This window comes from Equus przewalskii, chromosome 3, assembly GCF_037783145.1.
Source record: "Equus przewalskii isolate Varuska chromosome 3, EquPr2, whole genome shotgun sequence".
Lineage (NCBI taxonomy): Eukaryota > Metazoa > Chordata > Mammalia > Perissodactyla > Equidae > Equus > Equus przewalskii.
The window spans coordinates 31756226-31783270 of NC_091833.1; the positions used below are offsets into that span (position 1 = coordinate 31756226).

At 45.6% G+C, this 27045-nt stretch overlaps 1 protein-coding gene across 1 annotated transcript in view; it reads left to right on the top strand.

Moving 5' to 3' along the window:
- The window catches only part of USP10 (ubiquitin specific peptidase 10), a 70633-nt gene extending 43960 nt beyond the window's left edge, over positions 1–26673 (top strand). The window contains exons 5-14 of the mRNA XM_070612413.1: positions 9752–9843; positions 10375–10484; positions 10891–10946; positions 11180–11283; positions 13773–13872; positions 14658–14835; positions 17416–17581; positions 20792–20936; positions 22833–22898; positions 25639–26673. Coding sequence (XP_070468514.1) covers positions 9752–9843; positions 10375–10484; positions 10891–10946; positions 11180–11283; positions 13773–13872; positions 14658–14835; positions 17416–17581; positions 20792–20936; positions 22833–22898; positions 25639–25826 — 1205 coding nt within the window. The 3' untranslated portion in view covers positions 25827–26673. The remainder of the gene's footprint in view (positions 1–9751; positions 9844–10374; positions 10485–10890; positions 10947–11179; positions 11284–13772; positions 13873–14657; positions 14836–17415; positions 17582–20791; positions 20937–22832; positions 22899–25638) is intronic.
- The last annotated feature ends 372 nt before the right edge of the window (positions 26674–27045 follow it).

The window sequence follows — 27045 nt, forward strand, 5'->3', positions numbered from 1 at the left end:
CTCAGTTTTAGCACACCAAGGTCAGCTCTTGACAGGAAAAGAAAAACTTAACAATTTGGCTCAAAGTTAACATTTTGTTTCGAAGTGCCAAGGCTCAAAAGTAGGGCCAATTCACAGTAAAAATATAAAGCTGCATAATTTGCAGGGTTTTTCTAAGTTAAAGCAGGAAGTCAGAAATACAGAGGAGCATGTATGTTTATTCGTCTCCAAGAAGCCAAAGCCCTCTCTTGAGGTTTCATCGCACCAGGAAGTTTAGTAACCAACCCTTCAGATTCCTGCTCCTTAGCTCGGTTACGATAGGCGGTCTCATTTGTGCTTTATGTGATGTTTTCTGACGTATCATTTTGGAACACCTGACAGCATCCAGGATGAGGATGAGTGCAGTAGCAAGCTGCAAAATGCACCGCTTTTATGCATGGTCAGAATTCCATCAGATAGAAAACACAGTCTTTTGATGGCAGTAAGGTGACGGCAAGCAGTATTTAAAAAAAAAAAGTAAGCACTTTATTTCTTATACAAAATACATAATTTTGAATAATCTTGGTGTCTGGAGTTCTCTTAAAATGAGAAGACAATTAATAGGCCAGTCGTCACTTTGGGCTTCATATATATTTTTAAAAGCCAAGTAATTTCTTTATCATAACTTTTAGAATGTATTCATTGCCAGGGAATGCTGTTATAGTCGGGATAAGACAGTGTAAGCCTTTGTTACAGATCGTTTAAGTTAAAAGTTTATTTTTAACCTCTAATGAATGAGAAATTCATGGTGGGCTGCTTTTGAAAATGTGCATTTTAAGTTCGAAGTCTTGAAGACATTGTAATTATACTTTTGTTCCTACTTCACAAAGGAAACCTCCCATTCCTGGGAAGTTTTCTCAATCTTTATTTTAAAATAAGAAAGAAGAGCTTCATTTGAAGTGTTTTAAAACATTCCAGTCCTATGACTCTCAATGTGGTTTGACACATAGTTTGCTGTGTTCTCTATGTGTTAACCTCTAATTAACCTGCTAACTCTAGCGTCAGCCTGCTTGTGAAGCAGTGCGGCGGGCGGAGAGCGTCGCTGCAAACCATGCAGGTGGCTCTGCGTTGGCGTGGTGTGTGCCCCCACGCCTCCCCAGCAGGTTTAGGCCTTAATCCTGTTTTGATTAGGCCGGTTATAAAGATGTGTCAATTATCTGAGCAAAAGTGTAGCTCTTTTTACAATTCTTCTTTCTCTTGTTTATTAAGCCTTAGAAATAGAGAATGTAGCTGCTGACAGTTTTCAGCATTACGTCCTGTAAAATAACGCGGTCATAGTCGTCACAGTGAATAACTCTTGCAGTCATGTAGAGCCTAATTAAGTGAAGCGATATTTGGATTTTTTTCCTTTTGTCGTATTCTCTTACTTAGAGATTTACTTTATAAATATGATGAAGTATATTCGGTTTGTTATAAGTCAGACCCACTACCACAAACTTCCCTTTAATGGGCATGCTTTTAAACGTAGCCCCACTTAGTTTAAGCAGGATTTAACTGAAATTCTGGCTCCATTAAAAGATCTGTTGATATTGGTTATCATAGAATTTGACTTGGATTACCTTCGAAGTGGTTCTACTGAGAGAGTAATTTTTATGTTTACTTAATAACTTTTGGGAAAGAGGGAGACGGGAACAGTTCAGATATCAAATCTATTCTTTCTTGAGTTCTTAGAATAATAACAATATCCACAGCCAGTTTTTGATCCCAGGTGCATTTGTTTTGGATGTCTGTATTTTCTAGGTTATCAACCCTGTGCTTAATAAGTGCCAACTAATTTTTGTATTAGGAAGACAAAGCAACTGTAAACAAAGAATGAGAATCACATGTAAGGCATTTTGAAGTGAGATGCAGCCCACTCTTGATTCCTCACAAACTGGTCTCCATTTCTTTAGTGGGCTCTGCTTTCCCCTTGGTGGCAGGGCCATATTCACGGTGTAGCGTATTTGCCAACATTTGGTTCCCTTGGCTGGTTCTTGTTAAGTGTAAACTCTTAGTCAAGAAGGAGATGAAGGAAGAGCACTCCACTGAAAACGCTCGGTGCCTTCCCGACCCCTCAGGGAGTGCGACCCCGAAACGAAGGCTGCGGAGGCTCGCGAGGGGTCTGGGTGTCAGCGCGTGGTTGCTGTGCTCTAAGAGGGGCGTTTCAGGAGCAATAACTGAACCCAGAGCCGAGAAAAATAAACCCGAAGATCTTAGCTTGTATTTGAAAGTGGTTGCAAAACATTCCCGATTCAGAAGTGTGGCAAATATGAGTGACGCAGGGGTAGCTGTGCTGTCGCTCTCGCCGTTACCACACGTCATCGAGAGTTGTTGGAAATCAAACATCTTTTTAATGAACATTAAACTTTTCCTGGGTTTTTACTAAGGAACGTTTATCATTTCTCAAACCTAAATTGTATCAAATGCTTTCAAATCACAAATAGAGCTATTTTGTTTTGCTTTTATTTTATTCTATTTTTTAAAGATTTTTATTTTTCCTTTTTCTCCCCAAAGCTCCCCGGTACATAGTTGTGTATTTTTAATTGTGGATCTTTCTAGTTGTGGCATGTGGGACGCTGCCTCAGCGTGGCCTGATGAGCAGTGCCATGTCCGCGCCCGGGATCTGAACCGGTGAAACCCTGGCTGGTGGAAGCGGAGCACGTGAACTCAACCACTTGGCCATCGGGCGGCCCCTTGTTTTGCTTTTAAAATTGTGCATCAGTGTATTTTGTTTTAAAGGGCTGTAAATAATGTTGGGCAAGGAGAGAGATTAGGGCAAATGCCCAAATGAAATGAGTTAAAATTTCAGTGAAGGAGAACTGGATAAACTGAGGTTTTTTGACAGCTCTAAGAAAATTCTATACTGTGAGGAAATTGAAGTATCTGGTAATATCACTTATTATGAATTTTAGTCCAAACATGTTTAATACCTGATTTTGCACAGTAGTTTTATACCTAAAAAGTTTTGCTGGGGAGAGAGCTACAAAATCGTTACAAGTTGGATCTGCTCAGAAAAATGAATTCCCATGTCCATATTTATTTTAAATGTAAACAGAAATATACCCTATGATTGGTATTTATTTTGGTAGTTTATCAATCGTATTTATACCACCCTCCTCCTTGGGAAATGATTGCTCAAATATTTTGCATTTTTCTTCAAATTCTCCTAAGTGGCGAAGGTCGTGATAACGTAGCGTGCCCTAAGCTGAAAAGGGCAGCTCCTGTGTGCAGGAGTCCGTTCCGTGTCTGATTCCACGTGGACCGCGTCCTTGCTGCTGCTTAGGATGCGTCTCTATTTTATAGAACTAAATTGAGACCCCTCCGCCTGGAAAATGTCAGCTGGGCTGTAGTGCTGCGTTTTGGTCTCTTTGCTGTCCTCCACCTGATTAGGTGACCCGGATGGTCTGTGTGCTTCCAAAGTGATGTAGTGAGGAAAAAGTAGGCACTTGGAGAATGTTCTGGACAGTTAAAAGATGACAGAAGAGCAGGTCAGCAACGTCAGAATGTTGATTACGGGCCAATTGTTGAGCCTTAAGAATCAAAGAAAGTTCTGCACCTTGTGTTTTCATGGATTGTAAGTGGTAGTATGACCTCCAAATCCTAATTTTAGGAAAACAAAATTTGGTGCATAAAATATGTGTAAGTATAATCGCAGCTTATGTTGATGTAAAAGTTGACGTCAAAACTCGAGTTCTGCCACCGAGTTTATGTCATTTCATATTTGATTTATGGCAACGTATAGAAGCTACTTTGTGCGTCCTGAAATACGAGAAAGGATATTAAACACTCCATTTTTCTATATGTCAGCAGATTACGTAAGAAGGTTGAACTTTAATTCAACCACTTAATGTTTGAGGTATTACAAAGGGTGAGGACTCTGGTTTCAGTTTTATATCTTTTATGTGCTATGGAGTCATTCTGGCATTTTGTGCCGTTCCAATAACATTGTTCTGGGCAACCCCACCAAGTCCTGTGAAGAAGATGGGTTGGGGAGGACATCTTCCTAAAGCCGCCGTCTAAATGGCTCTGGTGGTGAATTACACTAACAATGAGGAATTGAATAGAAGGCCTCTGGGAGAAAAGTTTGTTATTGTAGTCAACTTCTGATTATTTGCCCTAAAAGAAGGTAAAATAGATAACCAACAGCATCACTGTGGGTGGTGACTTTGGGCTGCAGGTCAGATTTAGAGTTCCACCCTCAGGAAGTACCCTAACTTCTCTCCTTTGTGGCTGCCCTTCCCAGTTTTGATTCTTTTGACTTCCCTAATTCTAGTGCTTACTGGGCTTTAGGCTAGGAATAAAATAGTTAATGGAAATGGTGATGTTGTTATAAAGGGAATTTAATTAAATAGAGCCAAGAGCTATACAAAAAAATTAAAAGCAGTATTCATAACTGGCTTGTCTGCAAATCGTGAATAACTGACTTCTGAACTATACCAGTAGGATTCATTCATTTTAACAGGATTCAGTAATAGCGACGGGTGACAACTCACTGGAATTAGAATTGTCGTTTCACTTGTGCTTTTTCACTAGGAGGGAGAAGGGGAGGAGCACACGGACGCTTTGTCGCGTCTCAGGGTCTGGACCAGTGTGTGCTTATTGAGATTATTCAGGGGAAATACAGTACGTTACAAACCTGAACCTCTAAAATTGTTTGTATATTTGGTTTTTAAGAGAAAATCCTAGACAGTAAGATATTTAATCCTAATTTTTTTTACAATCTTTCATTCTTTTTGAAATGAAATTATTAATATATATTCACAAAGTGTTCAAAAGTTCATTTTAAGGAATTTAAGCTAACTTATTTCTCGGAGTACTGAAAATTCTTGGTTCTCTCAAACTCTTCCAGAAATTAATTTCCTTGTTACTTCTCTTCCCGCCTGTGTGAGCTCCTTATTTCCTAATGAGGATTACGGAGCATCTGTAACGAGCTGGCCGTCCTGCTATGTGTTCTCTGTGCACGTGTTGCTCATCCCACATCCTCACGTGGCTGTGCATGGGGCCGCTCGTTGTGTCTCTCTCAGGTGAGGATCTTGCAGTCATCTGCTCCAGGTGGCGGATGAATGATGTGGCAGAGCCAGGCTGTGAACCCTGTCGTCTGGGTGTCTTCCTTGACTTGTGCCCTTGGTGGTCTTCCCCACGGGGCACTCCTAGAGGCTCTGTGAAGTGTGATAGAATGACTTTTAGTGTCCATGGGGTCGTATCTGACAGACTCGAATGGTGTCCTGTACCGTAAGCAACAGCTTTGGTATCCAGGTGTTTACTGCATCCCGTGTTACTGTCTAATGAGTGCTTACTGGAGGCAAGCCACCAGGTCAGTGCGTAACAACTGGCCTGGCCGGGAGGGTTGTCTAAGGAATAAGATAGGAAGAGACAGTAGCTCTTTTTAGCTGAAAGAGAGAAGTTATCATTTGCAGAGGTGTGTGGGGGAAGGAGGTGAGGGGGAGACCTGATGGAGCCAGTAGGGATGGTAGTATCAGGCTGGGGGCAGAGATGGCAGGAAGTCCTGTGACCCTGGATGACCCGGTGGGCGGGGGAGAGACTCAGCTGATGGGTGGCAGTGTGAGGGTGTTGTCTGTAAGGAGCTTCCTGCCCAAGGAAGGAGCCTCACTGCTAACACGAGGGAGACGACGAGGAGTCTGCTCCTGTGAAGGCCCGCAGCGCACGGCTCCGAGGCCCCTGTGGGGAAGACTGCTCCCGGCAGCCTGGAACCCTGGCTCACTCTGAGAGCGCGGCTGAGGGGCACCACAAGGTAAAGCAGCAGAATGCTTCTGTGCTTTTTAGCTCATAGAAGTCTTGCCAGTGTAGAGAAAATTTTTCTAGAATAACAGATAATTGTTAAGAAAAATCTAGATTGTTCAGTGTCTCTGTATTTTCTAAGTCTGTAAAGACTTAGTAATCTACATTTATGAATGTTGGAGCAGAAGTCTCTTTAAGAATGTTAAAGAAGCTAGTTTAGTACATTCTCTAGTAAATGTACTGTGTTCTTTTGTTCCACATTGTGTTTTTAGACCTTTTGCATTTTTAATTTTGTAGATAGATGTCTACTTGGAATGTTCCGTTACTTGCAGTTACTGAACAAACCACTAGGTGATGCTGAAAGACTTGAACTAATATTGTGAAAGATGACAGTGAGACAGCTTTTTACCTGCCTGCTCCTTAAAATCAGCAAACCAAAAGTAACTGCCAGAAACTGGCATCGATTCAAGGAAAGGGTGGATGTAGACACCAAAGGTTTCTGTCCAACCGGTACACACTGTTTCCCAGATAAATGTTGGAAAGCAGTCCGCTAATGGGCGGTTTTGAATTGGGTGTATTTTCTGATTCCACAGGGCTTGGATGCTCCAGCCTCCAGGTGTGCGGATTATTTTGGGCGTGTAGCTCGGTTAAGGACGTAAGAGGAGATGTGTTTTCCAGGGCAGCCTAGAGCAGTTCTTGATATTTTTGCATCTGCTTCCTTTTTGAGAGGGGAGTTAGCCTTGTCATAAGTGATTTTTTAAATTTAACAAGATGTGAATTCAAAGTGCTTTTGACCATCTGTAAGCATGTTTTTTATATAAAAATTTTATTTTATTTTCAATTTTCCCTTTTTCTCCCCAAAGCCCCCCAGTACATAGTTGTATATTATAGTTGTGGGTCCTCTAGTTGTGGCATGTGGGACGCTGCCTCAGCATGGCTTGATGAGTGGCGCCATGTCTGCACCCAGGATCCGAACCAGCAAAACCCTGGGCCACCGAAGTGGAGCACGTGAACTTAACCACTCAACCGTGGGGCTAGCCCTGTAAGCATGTCTTTGAGTCTGTTACAGCAGTTGACATGGAAGGGAAGTTTCAGGGAGGTCTTGTATGCCTGTCCCTTGTCATTTTCTTTCCATTTTCTTCCAGTGTCTGTACTGAACAGGAATTAGTGTTGTCAAGCCCCCTCCTCAGCCCTCCCTCTAACCTTCACCCCTGCCCCCACTGTAGAAGATTGAGGTTGCTCTTTCCTTTCTTGTCCCTCCATAAACCTTGGTGAGTCTGCACTTCCTTAGCTCCTTCCCTCCGACAGTCTTGTGAGCCTCTTAGGGACCCCATCCTGTCTCACTCTTCAGCCAGGCTTCTAGCCAAAGGGCCCTGCGTGTGTCCTCTCCACTGTCGCTTCCCTCCTTGAGGCCGTAGAACCTACTTCTGCCCCCACCACTAACTCGGAGTGCTTTGTCCTTCTAGGTTACCATGTGGGTTCTTCCTGGCCTGTCACGTAGGCCTAGTGGTGCCCAGGGTTCCCCTTCGGACTCCTTGTTCTCCTTGCTGTCTGTGCTGTCAGAAGGTCTAGTTCCAGCCCTGAGCTGCAGGGCCTGTGTGTGTGAGGATAGATACATTACTTACTGGTCTGTGTGTACTGTTCCTGGTGTACCTCTTATCAGCACCCTGAAAACTGAACGCATTATCTCGTCACCGCACAAAACAGGAAGTAACCCTCTCGTCCTGCTGTGTTCCTCCTCTGAGTGGAAGGCACCACCGTTCCCAGCCGGAGACCTCCTTGTGGCGTCAGCTGCCTTTTGCTGTCATCGGCCCCTGGCCTCCTCAGGGTTCTCCAGTCCTTGGCTTGGGCTGAGCACCTCTTCGCTGAACCCCTCCAGCTTAGCCTGCACTGTGATGGCCCTTCTTCACTGGTCTGCAAGCTCTCTTGCAGCAGGGCCACCTCTTAGTCATCTCTGCGCCTCCTGGACCCGGTGCTCAGGCAAGACTCAGCAGATGGCAGCATGTCATTTAACAGAGGTCCCTGTGTTCGCAAGGCAGTTGATTTTGAGTCTTATGGTTATAAAAAACTTGTTAATTGTTTTTAGATATAAAAATACCATGGCAGAGATTCACAGGTGTCACACTTGAGCGTTCATTTGGGATTGAGGGATTGATGCTTATTTGAAAATGCACAGATTTTTTGGTAGAGTAATTATATTAAATAATTGCCATTTTCTGGCACACACTGGAAATTATGGGTTGTTGTCATGATATGGCTCAAAGACAAATGTAAAAATCCATTCTAAGTAGAAGATCTGACGCCTGTGGGGAAGGGTTCATATTTGAAACCTCAGAGTAGAATTCTAAAGTGGAGCCCCTTATCTATTGAGATGAAAGAGCTGGGCCTCTGGAGTCATGTGTCAGCTCAGTTGTGTGACCTATGTCAATTACCTAACCCCCTGGCCCTCAGTTTTCTCAGCTGTACAATGGGGATGTTAACGCTGTCTCTTTGACAGGGTTGTTAGGACAGTTATGAGTTATACAGATCCAGCTCCCAGCACAGTGTGTGCCGCGTGACTGCGACTGTCTGTGCTGGGTGTTGTCACGGGTCGGCTTGTGGTTCGGTTCTGTAACTGAGCTGTTACTCACTGAAGGCGCAACACTGCACCCCGTAGTCAGAGAGAGATGAGAGGAGCTTTGCAGGCTTGGTTTAGTTGGACAGATTCTATTGGCTTCTCTTGAGCCCGTGATGTTTTCCTTTCTATAAATGTGAAATTATTCCCTATGCTTCGTCAGTTAGAGGAAAGAGGGCATTTACTCTTGGGAGGGAGAGGGGCGGGAGTGTGTGTTAACATTAATGTTGACATTAGAATTTGCAAGTTGCAAATTAGTTTCTCATTTGACTAATGCTTAAGTCTAGGACCTGCCAATCCAACTGTTTTAGAAAAGAAAGCCTTCTTCTGAGTGATGCCTTGGATGGATGCTACTGTGAAATGGTGTGCTCACTTGGTGTTTCTTTCCTGGGATGCAACTTAAAAGTAATGGGAAACAGTGTGGTATGCCCACAGGTTATGGATTTCAGGCACTGGCTGCACTGCTTGGCTTCTGTGTGGTCACAGGCAAGCTAGTTAACCTTTTTGAGCCTCGGTTTCCTCATCAGTGAAAGGGGTTTGGTAGTGGTACTTCCAGGTTACTGAGGATTAAATGCAGCCGATTAACATTTGTATGTAAAGCTCTTGCCGAGCGTAGAAGTTGTCCTTAAATTGTAGCTGTCACTGTACAAGTTTCATGATGGGCTATGGGGGGACCTTGTCTTGTTTTAAAGACTTTCTGGAAAAAATTATTTAAAGCATTATGTAAAGATGTCATTCACGGCTATCTCAAGACTGAAAGAGAGTGATGGCAAAGGGTGAATCTGAGGAGGAGCTTGTTTTTAAGTGGAATAAGGGAATTCCGGTGTATAACACAGTCCCTAAATAGGCATTCTGATGAAAAATACAATTTAATAAGTAGGAGACAGTTGTCCCAAACAGTATCGTCACTCACTGAGCACCCACTGTGATGTGTTGGCTGCCGTAGCGGTTGCTGGGAGTTCAGGCATGAATGAGACTCTGGTTCTCACGGAAGCACCTTCACGGCTGGTGTCTGAGGGACTGAGCCGTTACAGAAGCGTGCCTGCCCTCAGTGTTGAAGGAAAAGAGCCTGTGTCTTTGACATTTATTCTCTAATACTGTGTTGTTGTTGAAGCCTTTTCTGTTTCTTATTACAATAATTTTCATGCTTCCTAATTATATATTCCCAGGAAGATAAATAAATGTTGGTGTTTGGGGGGAAATATTTTTTAAAATTTTGAATCGTTAAATAATGTACATGATGTTGAATGAAACAAAGCTTTAGCGCAGTATGCCTTTTCTTTGGATGTGTGTTTTACTGAGGGGTTTTTAGCACTCTCCCAGTGTAGAGCATAAGAATCTACTTCAGTGTTGTTGACTTGATGTCATTAACTTCTTCAATGTGCTTCTTTCCTCTTTCAGAGTTACTGGAGAATGTAACCCTAATACATAAACCAGTGTCATTGCAACCCCGTGGGCTGATCAATAAAGGAAACTGGTGCTACATTAACGCTGTATCCTTCTCAAATGCTGTCCCCAAGGCCAGCTGACTGCAGTTTGCTCCTTCTTGAGTGCATTTGACTTGGTTCAGCTTCCACGGGGCATCTATCTCACGTTTTGAATCCAAAACCTTGGTTCATTTCTTAGTCTGCCTGTCTTGCTTATAAACAGGGTTCTTGCTGCCCCCAAAAAGATGACTTGTTGACCTGTGCCTGACGGAATCAGGCAAGTTTTATTCTCATTAGAATGATCCCAAATAATAGGGCAGAGTGACCACTCACAACTGGAAATTTTGTTTTACTAGATTTTGGTCGTCTTGGTTGAGTTGGGTTCTCGCGTATTAACGACTGGATTCATATAACACCTTCTATGGCTGTCACAAGGCAGGTGCTCCCTGGTGGTTTGGTTTATTCTCTTTTGTGTGTACACATCTAAGTCCTTCAGTGTCCTTGGCTTGTTTTACATGCTCTTGTGTTGAAGGTGCCTTTTGGACATCTGCAGTGTCTGTTGTATTTCCTTTATGCTTCCTTACTGCTGACGTGCAGACGCTGCAGGCCCTGGTAGCCTGCCCTCCGATGTACCACCTGATGAAGTTCATTCCTCTGTACTCAAAAGTGCAGAGGCCTTGTACATCGACACCCATGATAGATAGCTTGTAAGTAAGGTGCTCACAAATGTTTTAAAGGGCTAGGTTTCTCTCCCTCTGATAATTAGAATTCAAATGACTTAGCAAAGTTCTTGTTTTCCTGTAAATGAGTCCCTAATTCTATTTTTTTAAATTTACTGTTCATGATTTTATATGGAAGCTAACCAGAATTAGAGCTTATTCATCTGTGTTCTTTATATTGAGTAGAATAAATTTTAGTGTTTACCAGTTTGTATCACATAAAATACCCCGTAAACTTATACAGAGAAGATTTAAGACTCACCAGCTATTATAGCACTGATTACCTGGAATTTGCTGTCTTCATACTAAGTAATGTCTCCTTAGCCGTCAGTGTTCTTTAGTGAAAGTATGTCTTTTTAAGAAGTGCCGCTTAACGTTTTTTTTCCATGTTTAGTGTCCGGCTAATGAACGAGTTTACTAATATGCCAGTACCTCCAAAACCCAGACAAGGTGAGTACAGATGAGGTCTTTGGGGCCGTTAGGTCCTGGGAGTTACGAAGTCAGATCACTGAATTGGATCAAGTCAGTCTTTGTGGAGAGAAAATGTCTCTTCAAGTACAGCTTGCGACATTATGTTCCTCTCAACATTGTGAGGGGGCGGGGGGGGGGTTTGGTGATTTTACTTTCCATCAGTTTAAGACTGCGTCTTAGTTATGAAAGTCTCTGTTCTGTTTTCATTGCAGCTCTTGGGGATAAAATTGTGAGAGATATCCGCCCTGGAGCTGCCTTTGAACCCACGTATATTTATAGACTCCTGACTGTCATCAAGTCGAGCTTGTCTGAAAAGGTTTGGGACTGCGCTAACGTAGCCAGTATGAATGTGGCCTTGTGCTCCAGTGTGTGCCCTGACTGTGGCCTATTCAGGGCTTGCCCTGTGCTTTAAGTGCTGTGATTTGGTGGGGGTTCAGTAGATCTAGGCTTGTTATGGTGTCAGTTGCCTGGATGAATTTAAAGAGTATGACGATAATTATCATAATTAGGGCCAACTCATGTATCATTTACCGTGCACCAAGTACTGTTCTAAGTCTGTTCCGTATGTTAACTTACTTAACCCTGTGAGTAAAGTATGGTTACTGTCTCCTTGTTACATTTGAGAAGAGTGAAGTCATTGTCCAAGGTCGCAGAGCTAGAGCCTGGTGTTGGAGTCAGCCCCTAACCACTGTGCCGTGCTGCCTTTCAGGGAGAGTGGGCTGGTAGGGAGTGGAGTAGTGGCAGGGCTGAGAAGAGCCTTTGTCTTCCTCATGCTCCTGCTTTAGCAGCTCCTTGGGTCCTTGACTGGAGCATCTACATTTTTATCATGCGCTTTGCTGGGAAAGGCCACAGGACCAAGGGCCAAGGAGGTCTGGTAACGGGCCCTGATGGCTTTGAGAGTGACTCTGGGGCATCCTTTGCATTAGTTAACTGGAGCATTTCTTTCTTCCCTGGTAGAGTTTGTGATGAATCAGTACAAGCAGTTGAAATGATGCTCAGGGAAATTATTTAGAGAGAAAAATAGTCAAGAAAATTCCATTAAAACTGAGTAAAGTAATATGAAGCTCCATTGTTTTGGAGAAGGGTGAATGCCCGGGGCAGTGTAGCAGGATACCACCAGGGGCTTTTCCATGCTCATAATGTAGCTTTTGGTAATAAGCTCAGAATTTACATTTCCCAAGTGATGGGGAATATACAGAGTGTCAGGAATGCAGAAATGGAATAAACTGTACCCTCTGCCCTCAGCTCACCGTCCTGTGGGGGAACAAGATAGATGACGTAAGGGTAGAGACAACAAGAGAAGTGCTAACATAGACGCATGTACAGATGCTTTAGAAGCCAGAGGAAGGCCCCGCAGCCCGGGTGGAGGCAGAGCTAGAGAGGCAAAGGCACAGCACTTCCTGTGGTTGAGATCCTGCTCAGAAGTTACGGTCATGGACAAAAGTGTCTGTTGAAGTTAATAAATATTGGCTGTGTCAGGGTCCCCGAGACCTCCCCCCAGGTTTGGTGATTCACTAGAAGGAATCATAGGACTCGGAAGCTGTTGTCCTCACGGTTAGGGTTGGTACAGCGCAAGGACACAAAGCAAAAACAGCACAGAGTAAAGACACCAGGGCAGCATCTTTAGGAAACTGCGAGACCCCTCTCTTAGAGCCATCGCACAGGACATGCTTGGCCTCCAGCGTCAGGTTGTGGCAGCGCGTGGGAAGGTTGTCTCCCAGGGAAGCTCGTTAGGGACTCAATCTTCAAGGGTTTTATTAGGGGCCGTCACGTAGGCACCCTCTGCGTAGCACGAGATAAAACTCCAGACTCCCAGAGGGAAGGCAGGTATCTTAGCATCAGTCACACTGCACAATTTAGGCACAGTCCTTTATCAGTTCTGGGAATGGTGAGAACCTTCCTGAAATCCAGGTTTCCGCATGCCAACCAGGACCATCCCAGCAAGCAGGCTTTTCAAGGACAGCAGCCTCAGGTCTGCTGTGTTAATTCTTTACCACATCCTGGGCTGTGCCAGTTTCTGCCCTTTTCCACACACACGCAGAGCACACTCACACCAAACAGCTGCTGTCCATGACTGCAGTTGCATTTGGAACAAGCAAATCTACCCAGGGGCCGCAAGCAGAAGAATTTACAGATCCTTGGAACATGCCATTATGCTCCAAAGAATGAAATGTGAACTAATTGCGGTAAAACCATTGTGAGATTATAAAACGAATATGTGACTATAGTGTGTGACTCATCTGTGAATGGTTTTGCTGATGTGTGTGTATTTAAAACAGTTAAGTCTTTAAATAAATAGTTTTTCACATGGGCTTTGGGTCCTTCCCCCTACAGTTACCCATCATCAAAAACAGGCAGGAGGAGACGTACTGGGCTGCTGATTTCACAGCGGGCAGCATGAATGATAACCCTTGGGGTTGTGCAGTGAGGCGGCCCTAGACATTGAGTTCTTGTTCTTCTGTTTCATTTAAACAAAAGAGCAACTTTTAAATAACGTTTTTATTATAAAGGTAATGTATATTTGTTGTAGAAAATTTCAGAAATACAGGAAAGCATAATAAAATAAAAATCCCCGTTAGTTCTCTCACTTAGAGATAAGTGTTTGATCTGTCTCCCCCCACCTTCGTCCCACCCTCTGTCTCAGCCGTCCGAAGAAAAGCTCACATGATATTTTGGAAACACTTGGCATTACTTCTTGTTGGAAATTTAAGAGGAGGCATAGTTTGAATATGCAGCTGTAATGTTCCCTTCAGACCTTGGCTAGTGGTCCATTAAAATTCATGGGATCGCGTCTAACCTTTCCAGGGCCGACAGGAAGATGCCGAGGAGTACTTAGGCTTCATTCTGAACGGACTTCACGAGGAGATGTTGAACCTAAAGAAACTTCTTTCACCGAGTAATGAAAGTAGGTTATGGTGTATTTGCTGCAGAATTGCGTCACAACATTTTCTTAAGAATTCTTCTTAAACAAATGTTATGTGTTCATATATTAAGTTGCTCCCCCCCCAACAGTCATTTGCCCTTCACAAATCACTTATTTACTCATTAGGATAAGTACTTATTTTTATGTTGCTTATTACATACCATTGAGAATGTTATATTTGGATAAATCAAAATTTATCCAGAACCTCTGCTTTGTTTCCTTCAACGTTTAATTAGGAAAATGATCAAACATGGGGAAAAGCTGAAAGAATCGTTTGATGAATACCTGTGTAACTGCGGGATTCTGCTGATGTTGACATGTTGGCATTACTTCTGTCTCTTTCCATCCACACACACAATGTCCGTGCACATTGTTCCTGAGTGATTCACACTGAAGGGCAGGTGGCAGTTTAGCTCACCCCTAACTGCTAAAGCAGGCACCTGCTGAGGGCAAGATTACTCTCTCGCGTGACCAGAGTCCTTTATCAGATTAGGAAAACTAACTGGCTGCACAGGAATGCCCACTGTCCCGTTGTCCTCACGTGTCCCCGGTGGTGCCCAGAGCGTCTTCTGAGCAGTTTTTGCAGCAGGGATTCAGTCAGGTCACTCAACGCTGCGTTTGTTCTTAACGTAGAACACGCTCTGAGTTCGTTTCAAAGGCTACAATTGACAAATCTGTGCGGGTGGTTTAAGTAGAAGCTTCTTTTATTTTTGTTTATTGCTGTTCTTGTTGTAAATAGCAGCCTAAGCAGACTGTCTACTTTTCAGAACTTACTATTTCCAATGGACCCAAAAGCCACTCAGTGAACGAAGATGAGCAGGAAGAACCCGATGAAGGAAGTGAGGACGAGTGGGAACAAGTGGGCCCCAGAAATAAGACTTCAGTCACTCGCCAGGCCGATTTTGTTCAGACCCCAATCACCGGCATTTTTGGTGGACACATCAGGTTTATGCTTTTCTGGAATAATTTAGTATTTGCCTTTTTCAGAGTTTTGGCATTTTGCTAAAGGGGGAAAAGGTGTAAGCCTTGTCCTAAGAAATTTTGCACTCGATGGTTCGCCTTTATGTTTCTGTGCCTGCTCTTTCTTGGACTTCCTCATGCTTCTCTTGCCGCCCCAATGCTCTCTCAGTACCCATCGTGACATTTCCACAGGGGCACTGTCCCCAAGGTGCCATCTGCTAGCGTGAGCTCCTTGCTCCTCTTACTCCAGCTGCTCACAGCTAGGTAGGCAGAGGAAAATGAGCTCATTGAAATGCAGGCTTTGTGAAGAGGGGAAATTCATGTGTCTGATTGGAGGAGTTTTAGGTGCCGGAACCACGGGAGCTGCCAAGTTGAGGGAGTGTGGAGGAAGGTACTGTCACAGAGAGGAGGGCGGGTGACTTCCCGCAGACCTGGCACCTCCTCTGCCCCAGTGCCCTTAAACCAGCTGCTTTTTGCTCATTCACGAACTCCTAAAAGGTGTTTATCTGTTTACATTAGAGCCGTTCCTTACCACGTGCTGTGGAAGTCAGTAGAACTCGCCCTGTCCCCAGGGAGGTTCACTCACCTGAAGAGCGCATTGTCCTCTCTGAAGGCCTCGCAGCGTGACCCGCGAGGGGGGTTTTTAGGGAGACTCTCCGCCTTGTGTTGTCCCAGATGATGTGTATCCAACAGAAGTAACACACTATTCAAGGCCTCAAGACTTGTTCAGTCTCTCTGCTCTAAAACAGTGTAGACCCGGCATCTTTCAACAGACTAATGAAAACAGCCCCTCTGCGCTGACTCCCTCACAAGCTGGTCAGCGATGCTGTGGGACTGGATGTGGAGGCCAGCTGTGCTGCTGCCATGGGACCTTGCACAAGTCCTTTCTGTGCTCTTCGCTGTGCGCTAGACTCTACAGGCCCCTCTGTTCTGCAGTCTTTCCGTGTCAGCCCTATGGTCAGGTGTGCTCTGGGGACGCCCAGCCACGACCACTGCTGCTCTCACTCGTTTTTGCCAGATAGGTCCCTGGGGATGGGCTGTTTGGGGAGAGGGAAGCAGGGATCCAGGTCGGGGAGCAGCAGCGAGAGGAGGCTGCCTGTGCCCTCAGCTCTCCGTTAGACCAGCAGCCTGATGTTAGCACTGTTGGGGTGATCACTTATGGATCGGGAGAGGGGTGAGGGAGCAGCCCAAATGGATGTAAGGTAGGTGGAATATCAGGATTGCAAGGCCACTGATGGCCAGCATACCCAAAGATCCCAAATTGGTTTGAAAATAACCAGTGAGAAAAGCTAGCGTCCACTTTTGAGGAATTTCTGGCTTGGCCTAAATGGCTCTACCGTGGCCCCTCGGCCTCTCTGGGCTCCTTGTGCTGAGATTGGTTGTTGATAATTCTGTTTGAAAAACGGTAAAGCAAGGATACTGAACTACGTATAATTTAGAAACTTCTCTTCTGTGTATAATAGCCATCATTAAGCATGCTTCTTTATTCAGACCAGCTAAAAGGATTTCTTCTAAAATTCACCCTGTTTGGGTGGTTTTTCAGTTTCCCCAGAAAGACCAGCACCTTTCGCCACCTTCCCCCTGGGCCCCTGGACACTTCTGATAAAATCCAGGCCCTTTGAGTCAAGAGGACCGCTTGTTTCTTCGCCGACTTCAGTGACTGCTTTTCCGTGGTTCCCTTTTGGAACCAAGGGAACGGTCGTCACTCTCCAGTCTCTCCCAAGAGGAGCGTGGAGGCGCCTCCTCGGAGGGTGTGCAGAAAGCCGTGCGGGAAACTCAGGCCCCGAGCAGGGGCCTTTCAGCCTGCTCCTCGCAGCGTCTGCTCTGCGAAGTCGAACGCTCTGCACACCCGGGCCGGCCGTTTGTAAACAGTTCGCTCGGCCCGCAGGCCCAGAGCCCCTTGTTCAGCTCCTGGAACGTTTCCTGGCTGAGGCTAATTGAGAGGGGCGGACACACAGTTTGTACTCAGGAAAACTTAGAAAAAGAAAGATGAAATGAAAAGCCAGCTAAGAAAACAAGGTTGAATTGGCACCTTCTTCTGGAGGGTGGGAGGCTTGTTCTCTGGAGTGTAACTTGTTTTATTATACACACCCTGCTCCTTTTCTTTTCTAAGTCATTTTTATAGGGGAAGATGCCATTAAAAATATTCTGTTTCCCTTGGGGTTTCCTGTATTTTATTAGAACAGGCCATGATACTTTAAGAAAATGAGAAGTGTCAGCATTTTGAGGCTGTGGCAGGATCGTCACAGTGATTAACAGCGCGGTAAATCAGCCGTGGGGGGCAGGGAAGGGATTGGAAGGCGAAATGTTTTCTCTTCGGAGCACTTGAGCTGGGAAGATTATCAACTGGTGGCCTTCGTTGCTAGAAATACTTAGCAGATGGTATTCAGCAGAATTATTTGTAAATTCAGTATATTTTTGTCTTTTCTGTTCTCTCTAGCCTTATGAATATGGTATTGAGTAATATTATTTTCAGTATTTATTCCTCTTCTCCTGTTGGATAATCTTAAGGGAAAGTCGGAAGGAGTAGTCTCTTAAATTTTGTGTTTTTGTTTCAATTCTTAGGTCTGTGGTTTACCAGCAAAGTTCAAAAGAATCTGCCACTTTGCAGCCATTTTTCACGTTGCAGTTGGATATCCAGTCTGACAAGATACGGACAGTCCAGGATGCATTGGAAAGCTTGGTGGCGAGAGAATCAGTCCAAGGTTATACCACAAAAACCAAACAAGAGGTATATTCACAGTTGATCTTGACTTTTATACTAAGGCGCTCTGATGTGGTGGAAACACAGAATTAGGAATGAGGAGAAGTAGGTTTGGGTTCTGCCTCTTAAATCAGTCACTTAGCTGTTTTAGACTGAAAGTTTGCTCAGTTTTAGAAGGAAATGGTTGAAACAGATGAGTGTACCAACCTGCTTTCACTCTGAATCATGTCACACAAGATAATGATTTTTTGGATTATTTATCCTGAGCTACATTTAATTTTCTGGCTATCTAATCATGATGTCGCAAAATCGCTACTACCTCTAACAGGTGGAATAGCTTCTTTACCTTCCTGGCCTCGTGGAGCACGGTCTCGTGAGATTAGTTAGGCTGTCAAAGAGATCCTGAACACATCTGTTTTGCATTTAATCGTAGCTCTTCAAGGACGTTGAAAAATAGAAACTAATTGTTCTGATGCCTGTTACTCTTTGATTTGATCTGAAAAAGATAACGTCTTTGGGTCTTCAGGGGTCAAGACAAGCAGAGGATAGCTTAGCGTGGCGTTCTTGTCAGCTCCGAGAGGGACACTGCTCTGCTCTGTGGGAGCCTGATGGTTCCTGGCTATTCTGACAGGCCGGTGTAGGCCTGTTTTCTACTCTCCAGTAGAGAATGTCTTTTCTATTACATATCCTGGATTGTGGCAGTGAATTTATAAAATGTGTTGGGGAGATGATGCAGGTGAGTTATGGGTAGTACTTTATTTTTTTACGTTTTTTTATTTTTGAGGAAGATGGGCCCTAAGCTAACATCTGTGCCCATCTTCCTGTGTTTTATATGTGAGGAGACACCACAGCATGGCTTGATAAGCAGTGTGTAGGTCCATGCCCGGCATCCCAACCAGCAAACCCTGGTCCGCCTCAGTGGAGTGTGTGAACTTAACCACTACACCACTGGGCTGTATTATGGGCAATACTTTGGTGAACAGTTTTAGAGTGTTCCTGGGAAGCTTGGTTCAAATAACTGGCAGTGTGTGGTAGTTCTAAGGGGAATGTGGAAGACCGGTCAGCACCTCACCTGGCTGAGGTGGGCCTGCCCTTGCAGCCCACGCTCTCAGTGAAGACGAGCAGAGTGGGACCTGGAGGCCTTCAGTTCCTCTGGGGTCTCCTGCTCCCGATTGGTCAAGCCAGCCTCTTGGGGAATCTGTAGCAGTTACAACTAATCCTCCACTATATATTTTCTGACTGGCTTCTCATGGGCAGTTTTGTTTAAAACAAAGTGGTGGGAGCCAGAAGCAGGATCTTGGCAGTTGCCTTAGTGAGTAAGCTGAGAAGAGTCCGGCGGTGGAACTGAGCTTAATGCAGAGGGGGAGAGAGTGGGTATTTGTTTTAGGAGCTTGGTTGGTGTGGCTGAGTTGTGTCTTTGGCTGTGGGGACTGTCCAATTGGCTCCTTCTGTGGCAGCCATGACTCAGAGATGGAATTGCTGTCCTGGCCACTGTGCCCTCTTCTTGCTGTCTCTCCTTTGAGCCAGCTGTGCGAGTCTCTGGCCCCTTGTTCTGCGGGGGAGATGTTCAGCCTTTCCCTGGGCTACCAGGACAGCCCCCTTGGTGGTCTGTTTTCCCCTCGTTTGCTTCTCCTGCAGTTACACTTCGACTTTAGGGAGGGGGTGTGGCGGGGGTGGGGATGGAGCTGGAGGTGGTTGTTGGCCTGTTGTCACAGGATGGTGAGGAAAGCGGATTTATTCTAGATGGCACATCTGGAGGAAGGCTCCGAGAAAGCGGCATTTTGGCGGAGCCTTGAACATGAAAAACAGCGATGCTGACTGTTCTAGCTCCATGACTGTGTTCGTGTGTTATCAGATGTGGTCAAGATCACTCGGAAAAGCAGATGTTTGGGGAAAGAAGATTTTGGATAGATTGTATGAAAACATCTGTAAAGAGCAAATAACATTTTCTGGAATGTGATTTTTTAAATGTACTTTTGAAAATAGTGAGTTTAATTTTATTATGTTTTTAGGGTTTTTTTCTTTGGGAACACATGAAGGTCCATGGGGAAATTTGACTATACAAAATATTTGCTGTATAGAAAAGGCCTGACCTTTGTTGGATGATAAGAAAGTGTGCCGCAGTTTGTCTGGAAACCCAAAACACACATTTAGGAATTTTAGGTTAGCCACTTAATGAACTGCCTGAAAATTTAAGGTCAGAGTCCAAGATCATGAGCACTGAGAAGCATCCCGGAGACACTGTCGTCAGCTCTCTTGACTCAAGTGAGGAGCCTGGGGGCTTGTCCTCATCCTCTCTGGTTTTGACTCTTGAACTGGAGTTGCACTTTTATTCATTCACAAATCTTGTTGGTTCGAGAGAGGAGAATGCAAAGACAGTGGGAATATAGAGAAGCGGAGGGTGGCTCCTTAGTCTGGGTGGGGGGACGGGCAGGGAAGGGTCCTGAGACTTCATCAGCCCGAGCAGTGAACCACTAGCTTGCTTTCCAAAAGCCTCCTGCCCCTTAAGATACCTTCCGCCAGATGCTGGTAGTGTCCTCCGGAAGCTTTCTCCATATCTTACGTATCCTGTCTTTGGGATTGTTGCTTTAACAGACACTACTGCCAGAAGTCTTCTCCACGTAAATACAGGAAGCATCAAAGCGTTTGTAAGGACAGAGAACAGTAGATAAAGGGATTAAGTATTGTTTGTGAAGTTGTATTTTAATAGAAAGCATTCATTAGACCTGTGAAAGTACTTAGTGGGCACATTAAATTGATAAAACTGAAACTGTTAGAAAACTAATGGTTAGATAAGTAGCTTTAGGGTTGTTTAAAACATCTAATTTAGGAAAACATGCTGGCGTCAGTTTTATCAAAACTATGAGAGTTATTAAAAGCAAGTTAATACATATGCAATTGAAAGTGCCACTGAGTCAGCTTTTTAATTTTTGTGCCAATTTGTCAGTAATGCCCCAGAGCCAAGGTTCTTGACTTGGAGCTCACAGGTGGGCTCAGGGGCCCAGGGGGTCCTCTGCCGTTGTGTTTTAGGGATATACGCGTTTTTCTAAGAATAATATCAGTAGCTCTCAAAAAATCGCATCAGATCCTCAAAAGATCCTGTGACCCGGGAGGCCTGAGGAGCCCTGCCACAGAGTTGAAGGCATGAGCTCTCGGAGGTCTCTGAGTGGCAGGTGGAGATGGCATGCGCTGCCTGGAGTAAGACGGACGGCGTGTCCCGGTGTGCTTGTGTCCTAGGTCGAGATCAGTCGGAGAGTGACTCTGGAAAAGCTCCCTCCTGTTCTCGTGCTCCACCTGAAGCGCTTTGTTTACGAGAAGACTGGTGGCTGTCAGAAGCTCGTCAAAAACATCGAATACCCTGTGGACTTGGAAATCAGTAAAGGTACAAATACATAGTACATGAGGCGGAAAGCGTTTTTGCTGACAGTACTCCTGGAAATCAGTGAGCTTGACGCTTTAGCATTTCTGTGTAAGGGTGAGATTAAGGAAGTTCTCTTTCATGACTTTTTTTATTTTAAATTTCTTGACGTTTAATAGACCTTTATATTAAAATTATCATTAAAATGGCTTTTTAAAAATAAAGGCAAAAATGAATAAACCATGTTATTTCACTAGATTAGAAAAACAGGAGCTTTTGTCCATTAAAATGAGCATGACTTTTCTATGAACATTTTATAGGTTAATGGTACAAAGTAATTTTTCTCATAATAAGTGTTAACGACTGTGTTGGCCAGCCTGATTAAATGGACTTTTTGAATGAATTGAGAATGTTTCCCCTAGGCCACTGGGGGTTCCTCTGGCCTGGCTGCAGTGACACACATTACATTCGTGGCACTCTGTCAGCCACAGGTCCCTGGCAGGTGACTGGCGCTCTGCAGCGTGAGCACATGCTTTCAAAAGAGCGCCAGACTCAAGCTGTCATGCTGACAACACAGCTGGAAGGAAGACTCCTTGAAAGCTTCAGAATTTGTGAAAAGTGTATCGTGCAATCCAGAAGCTCGATCGGGAGTGGAAGAAGCTAGCGGTGATTCTGAGAATAGCAGGTTTTCTGGAAAACAGAAGAGAGGTCGTGGGGCCGTCACCCCTGGATCTCGTAGAGGAATAACCCTGTCGTCTCCCTCCTTCCTTCTCTCCCCGCAGCACGGCACCCGCACTCCACTCCTCCCCAGGCCAGGGACTTGGGAACTGTGGGTAGCTGGCTGTGTTCATGGTCGGCCGTGCCTGCACCCCAGGGACCTCGCATTTCCTTCAGCTGAAGATTCAGACTTGGCCACAAGAGTTGCCGTCTTCAGCTGATAGATTTGCCTCTGGGGCCAGTTTACGGCCCGCCCCTCCTCTCGCACTTTGTGCTGCTTCATTCATAGGCAGCATGTTTTTCTAATCCCAGGTGAGACCAGAAAGGGGAAGAAACGCCAGCCGAGAGTCGTGTATTGGTCATCTGTCCTGTTTTGCACGGTTGTCAGGAAAGGTAGCGAGCGCAGAGTACAACAGCGGCCTTTTACCCCAACCCCTGCGTCTTCCCTCACCCCTAAATCAACCATCTTGACTAACTGACTTATATGGTTTTCACAGATTTTATTTGCCTATCTTTTCTTGCTTGTTATATGTATTTTTGTATCAGCTGCCACCTCAGATGCTTTCTAGAAAGAGAAATGACATAAATGAGGACAAGGGGACCTAGCTTAGGTCATGGAGGTGGGCAGCAGAGAATGAACCAGTATTGGCTGGAAGAACAGTCATCTCCAGCTGAGCTCTTCCTGGCTTTGGAGTGGGGCTTCTGTGAAGGGGAACTGCGTGCCTTAGGAGCGAGAGGACTTCCAGCCTGCGCCGGCTGGGGGACCAGCACCTCTGGCTGGGGAAATCTTCTTACTGTTACTTGATTGAAGTTTTGTGGTCTGACTTCCATGTGAAACGTTTTAATTCTTAGGTCTGCCAGGGCTGCTTCATTCTGTTTTTGTTTTTCAGTGGGCAGCTTTTTTCTTTTCCGTGTTTCAAACATCTGCTTGTAAGGGATTTCTAGCGTGAGTCTAATAGGCTCAGTGTACTGCCCATACTTCTTTCACGGATTGGGTGTGGTCGCGTGTATTAACTGCATTGCACAGTGCATTTTCCTTATGGGTCAATGTTAATGCTGGTAAAGGGATGGGGTTTTGTTGTGTGTCCTGGCCTGCTGGGCGGTGTCCTTGAGTGGAGGCTGCTGTTAGCCCTTTGCTCCTGTCACTCTGACCTTTCTGCAAGCGCTTTTATAGATTGGAGCTGTTGGTATTTTGTTTTTCAGAGCTGCTTTCTCCAGGAGTTAAAAATAAGAATTTGAAATGCCACAGAACCTACAGGCTGTTTGCGGGTAAGTCAGTCTGTGCATGGTTTCCCTGTTAAAACAATGCTAAAAAGGTTTGCTGCCAGGCACGATTTTGCTGTGGTGCCACTTAACACAGGGAATAGTTTCCTCTATTTGTACCTGTATGGACTTTAGAAGTCAGGAAATCATTTGAAAATATGTGCTTTACCTGACACTTGGTGCTTGGAATTTGACAGAATACCCCTTCTCTCAGCTGAGCCCAACATAAGACCTTGTTGAGCACGATCGCTTTGGTCTTGGGGTCGGAGGATGAGTTCTAGGCGCCAGCCTGGCAGTGTGAGAAGGCGGCCTCTGCCTGCTGCAGCTGCGCCTGTGGGGGAGAGCTGTGGAGCGGCCGCGATGCCCGGTCGCCAGGGGAGCACCCCACACTGCCTGCCGCGGGATTCTCCCCACACGGCGCGGTCGGGTGTGCCCGAGCAGGTGCTCCAGCTGCCGCGGGCCCCTCGGCTGCCGCGCTTCTCCATCAGTCCCGGATCATCCAGTGGCCGAGGGCACAGCCCAGCCCCAAAACTGGGGCCCTGGGACCTCCTTTATCTCCCGGCCTGGAGCATCCGCTGGGCCCGTTTGTCTGATACACCTCTGTCCTTGCCCTGTGTCCTTCCTCCCGCCTCTCTCTCCTTATAGCTGGACTCATTGTGCCTTTGAGGCTCTCCATCTCCTTTGGTAGCTGTCGTTGTGTTTCCTTTTCTGGCTGTGTTTGTTAGACTCTTCTGGCTTCTCTCTCATCCCTTCTTTGTGTTGCCTTTGATGAGCCTGTTTGTAATTTAAAATAACACATGTTGATTGACCCTCACACCTTCGTTGAGCCTTTCTACTGCATGCCTTTTATATATTATCTCATTTATTCCTTACAGCTGTCCTGAGAGGTCAGTGGTGGTGTCCCCATTTTATAAAAGAGTAAACTGAAACTTAGAGAGGAACGCTCACTGCTCTGTGACCCAAGTGGCAGAGCAGGGCTTCTCTCCTCTACCCTCGGTCCACTGCCAAGGCTGTAGGAAGTGGGGTTGGGCCCTGGTCAGTGGAGGAGGTCCCTGTGCCACATCAGAAGGTGTTCGGCTCAGTTGGCTTTCTTTCCACCAGACGCTGTTGCTCTTGACTTTCTTTTCTCCACCAAGGCAGCTGGTCACAGCCCCTCCCAGCCTGTGGGGACCCAGAGAAGGTGGTGACGCACACCTCGCTCTTGTTGGTGTCTCCGGCCCTTCCCTTGCCCTGCCCTGGGCTGGCAGCTCTGAGGCCTACCCCCGAGACCAGAGGAGTCCTCCTGGTCGAGTCCCCAGGCTCCCTGCACTGGGCTCCAAGGCCCAGTGGGTGACAAAGTGGTTCTTTTTGTCTCCCTGCAGCTCTCCCTTGGGGCCTTGCAGGGCAAGGCTGATGATCAAGGGCAAGGGGTAGGAATTCCTTGTCTCCTGGTGTCCAGGGGCCTGGTGTGGGTGCATGTCCCACCCCGGCCGTGACCCAGGGGTCACACCTGAGTTGTTCTCTCCTGCTCTCCTGAGTCCTCATCTTGAGTCTTCTAATCTCAGAAATGAGGTCACTGGTTGGAATTTTCTGTAAAATGTGAGTAAAGAGGTACTTTTTAAAAAGGTTCTGATTGTGGGACCAGAAAGAACAAGGTAGTATGGCGCGTAAGCTTTTTAAAAACTCAGATGCTGAGTTCTGTTCTGGCAAGTGGGCTCGCCAGGTGTCCGTGACCTGTTACCGCATTAGTTACCAGGCGACTGCCTCAGAAAGCTGAGTGCCGGTCGAGTGCTCTTCTGTTTTGAATTGTGGAGTCGAGGGGTCTTACAGACACCGGCTCCTGGCCAGCCGCCTGGGCCCCTCTTGGTAGGAGGGAAGCGTGCTGTCTGTAATGTCTTCATTACATCTGCCAACAGATTTGTTTCAGGCCTTTCACTAAGGCTTCCTAGTTGAATTAACAGGATTTTTTTTTTAAGTAAATAAGTGGTATTTTTTCCTGTTAAAACATTGTTATAGAAAAATTGGAAATGTTTTTAAAAGAAAAAAGTAATAACTGTATCACTGCCTCTGTGGGGTCACTCCTCAGCTGTGCGCTCAGCTCAGCTGATGGTCCTGGCGTCCCTCCTGGGACGGGTGCTGTCACCTGGGAGTGGCAATCCAGAGAAAACCTAGCATTCTCATTTTTCTTCATGTAATATGAGCACGCCAAACACTCTTAATCTGTTCTGCCAAAAAATTCATCTAATTGTAATCTGCTTCACTAATCTTTCTTTCTAGTGGGTCTTGAGGTTTTTCCGTTTTTTGACTGTTGTAAAATTTTTGTCCGAGATTCAGATAATCTCTTGTCAGCGTCTGGCTGTGGGCTGGCGGAGGGGGCACGCACGTGTTTAGGCCTCGGATGTGCTCTCTAGAGGGCAGCTGCTCTGCTCTGACGCCCTGCTTTCCGGTCCGCTTCTGCAGCGCTGAACATCGAGATGGTTGATAGTCCTTGCCCAGAGGGCTCACAGACGGGACAACCCCATTTGATTAGCGCTTCTTTCGTTGTTTGTGAGGTATCGAATGATTTAAACATGTCGTTAAGATGTATGTGTATAACTTTTTATCGTAAGTTGTTCAGGGGCTTGGAGTTTCAGTGACGTTTCCTTGTGTGATTACATCTCTCCGTCCCCCTGCTTTGGGACGGGGTTCCAGGGGACAGCGCTTAGGAGGAGCAGGCGGTGCGCCAGGTCGCCCTGCCTCTCCGACTGAGCCCCGGCCTCTCTTGCAGTGGTCTACCACCACGGCAGCAGCGCGACGGGCGGCCACTACACCACAGACGTCTTCCAGATCGGCCTGAACGGCTGGCTGCGCATCGACGACCAGATGGTCAAAGTGGTTAACCAGTACCAGGTGGTGAAGCCCACTGCTGACCGCACAGCCTACCTCCTGTACTACCGCCGCGTGGACCTGCTGTGACCGCCTGTGTGCTCTGTGTGCCCGACGCCTGCTTCTAGAACACCGACTCTCACTGACTTCCTCCCTCTCTTTAGTGGCTCTTTAGAGAGAAACTTTCTCCCTTTTGCAAAAATGGGCTAGAATGGAAAGGAGACGCCTGGGGGCTTGTGTGCAACATAGTTTGTGTTGACTTCTAACTTCCAAATCAAAATCACTCGGTCGAAACAGACTGTCGGTTGATTTGAGAAAATACACAAAAACCCATATTTCTGAAATAATGCTGATTCCTAAGTAAGAGGGGGAAACTTGCATTTGATTCCCAGTCTAATTGCTTAGTAGAATAAATCCTGCACCAGCAACGACACTTGTAAATTTGTGAAAATGAATTTTATCTTTCCTTAAAAAATAAATTTTTTAATCCATCACACTTTCCTTCCCCACCCTTTAGTTTTTGATAAACAGTAAAAATGAGCCAGTTATCAGAGAAGAAATAGTTCTTACTTCAAAAGAAAAATAAACACAAAAAATAAGTTGCTGGTTCCTAACAGGAAAAATACATTTTAATAATTGTGCGATGAGAAATTGCTTACGTGCACATTGCAGATCAAATATTTGGAGTTAAGATGTTAGTCACATAGATGGGTGATTGTAACTTTATTGCCGTTAAAAGATTTCAAATTGCTTTCATGCTTCTGTGTACACATAATGACAAATGGGCAAAATAATGAAGGTTGGTCTTTCCTTGAGTCTCTGTGTAATTCCGCTGTCTGCTCTTCTCTAGCGCTGCGTCTCTAATTGTACACAGTTTAGTGACATCTAGGAGTATAAAGTTGTCGCCCATCAATAAAAATCACAAAGTTGGTTTAAAGCTATGTGTGGGGTTTCTTTGACTGCGAATGCCGTTTTCAGAAACTGGAGCTCAGGGGGGCGTGACTGCCCCTCCAGAAGTAAAGTGAGCCTTTGAGCTGCCTGCTGTGTTTGTGAAAGCCGAACCAAGACGCGGGTCATGCTCGTTTAATGTTTCCAGAGGGGTTAACTGTGGTGATTCGGGTAAATGGATTTTCTGACTCTTCAGACAGCTAAAAAGGGGAGATAAAGTCTCCATTCGTTGTTTCTGTCCCCAGCATTGTTGAGTGTCACCAAAGTGGTGGGTTTATGGCTGAGCATCCTTTTAATTGTGTGCCCCTGGGGCATCTTAGCAGCACATCTGATGCCACCCTCGGGTTGTGGAAGAAAGCCT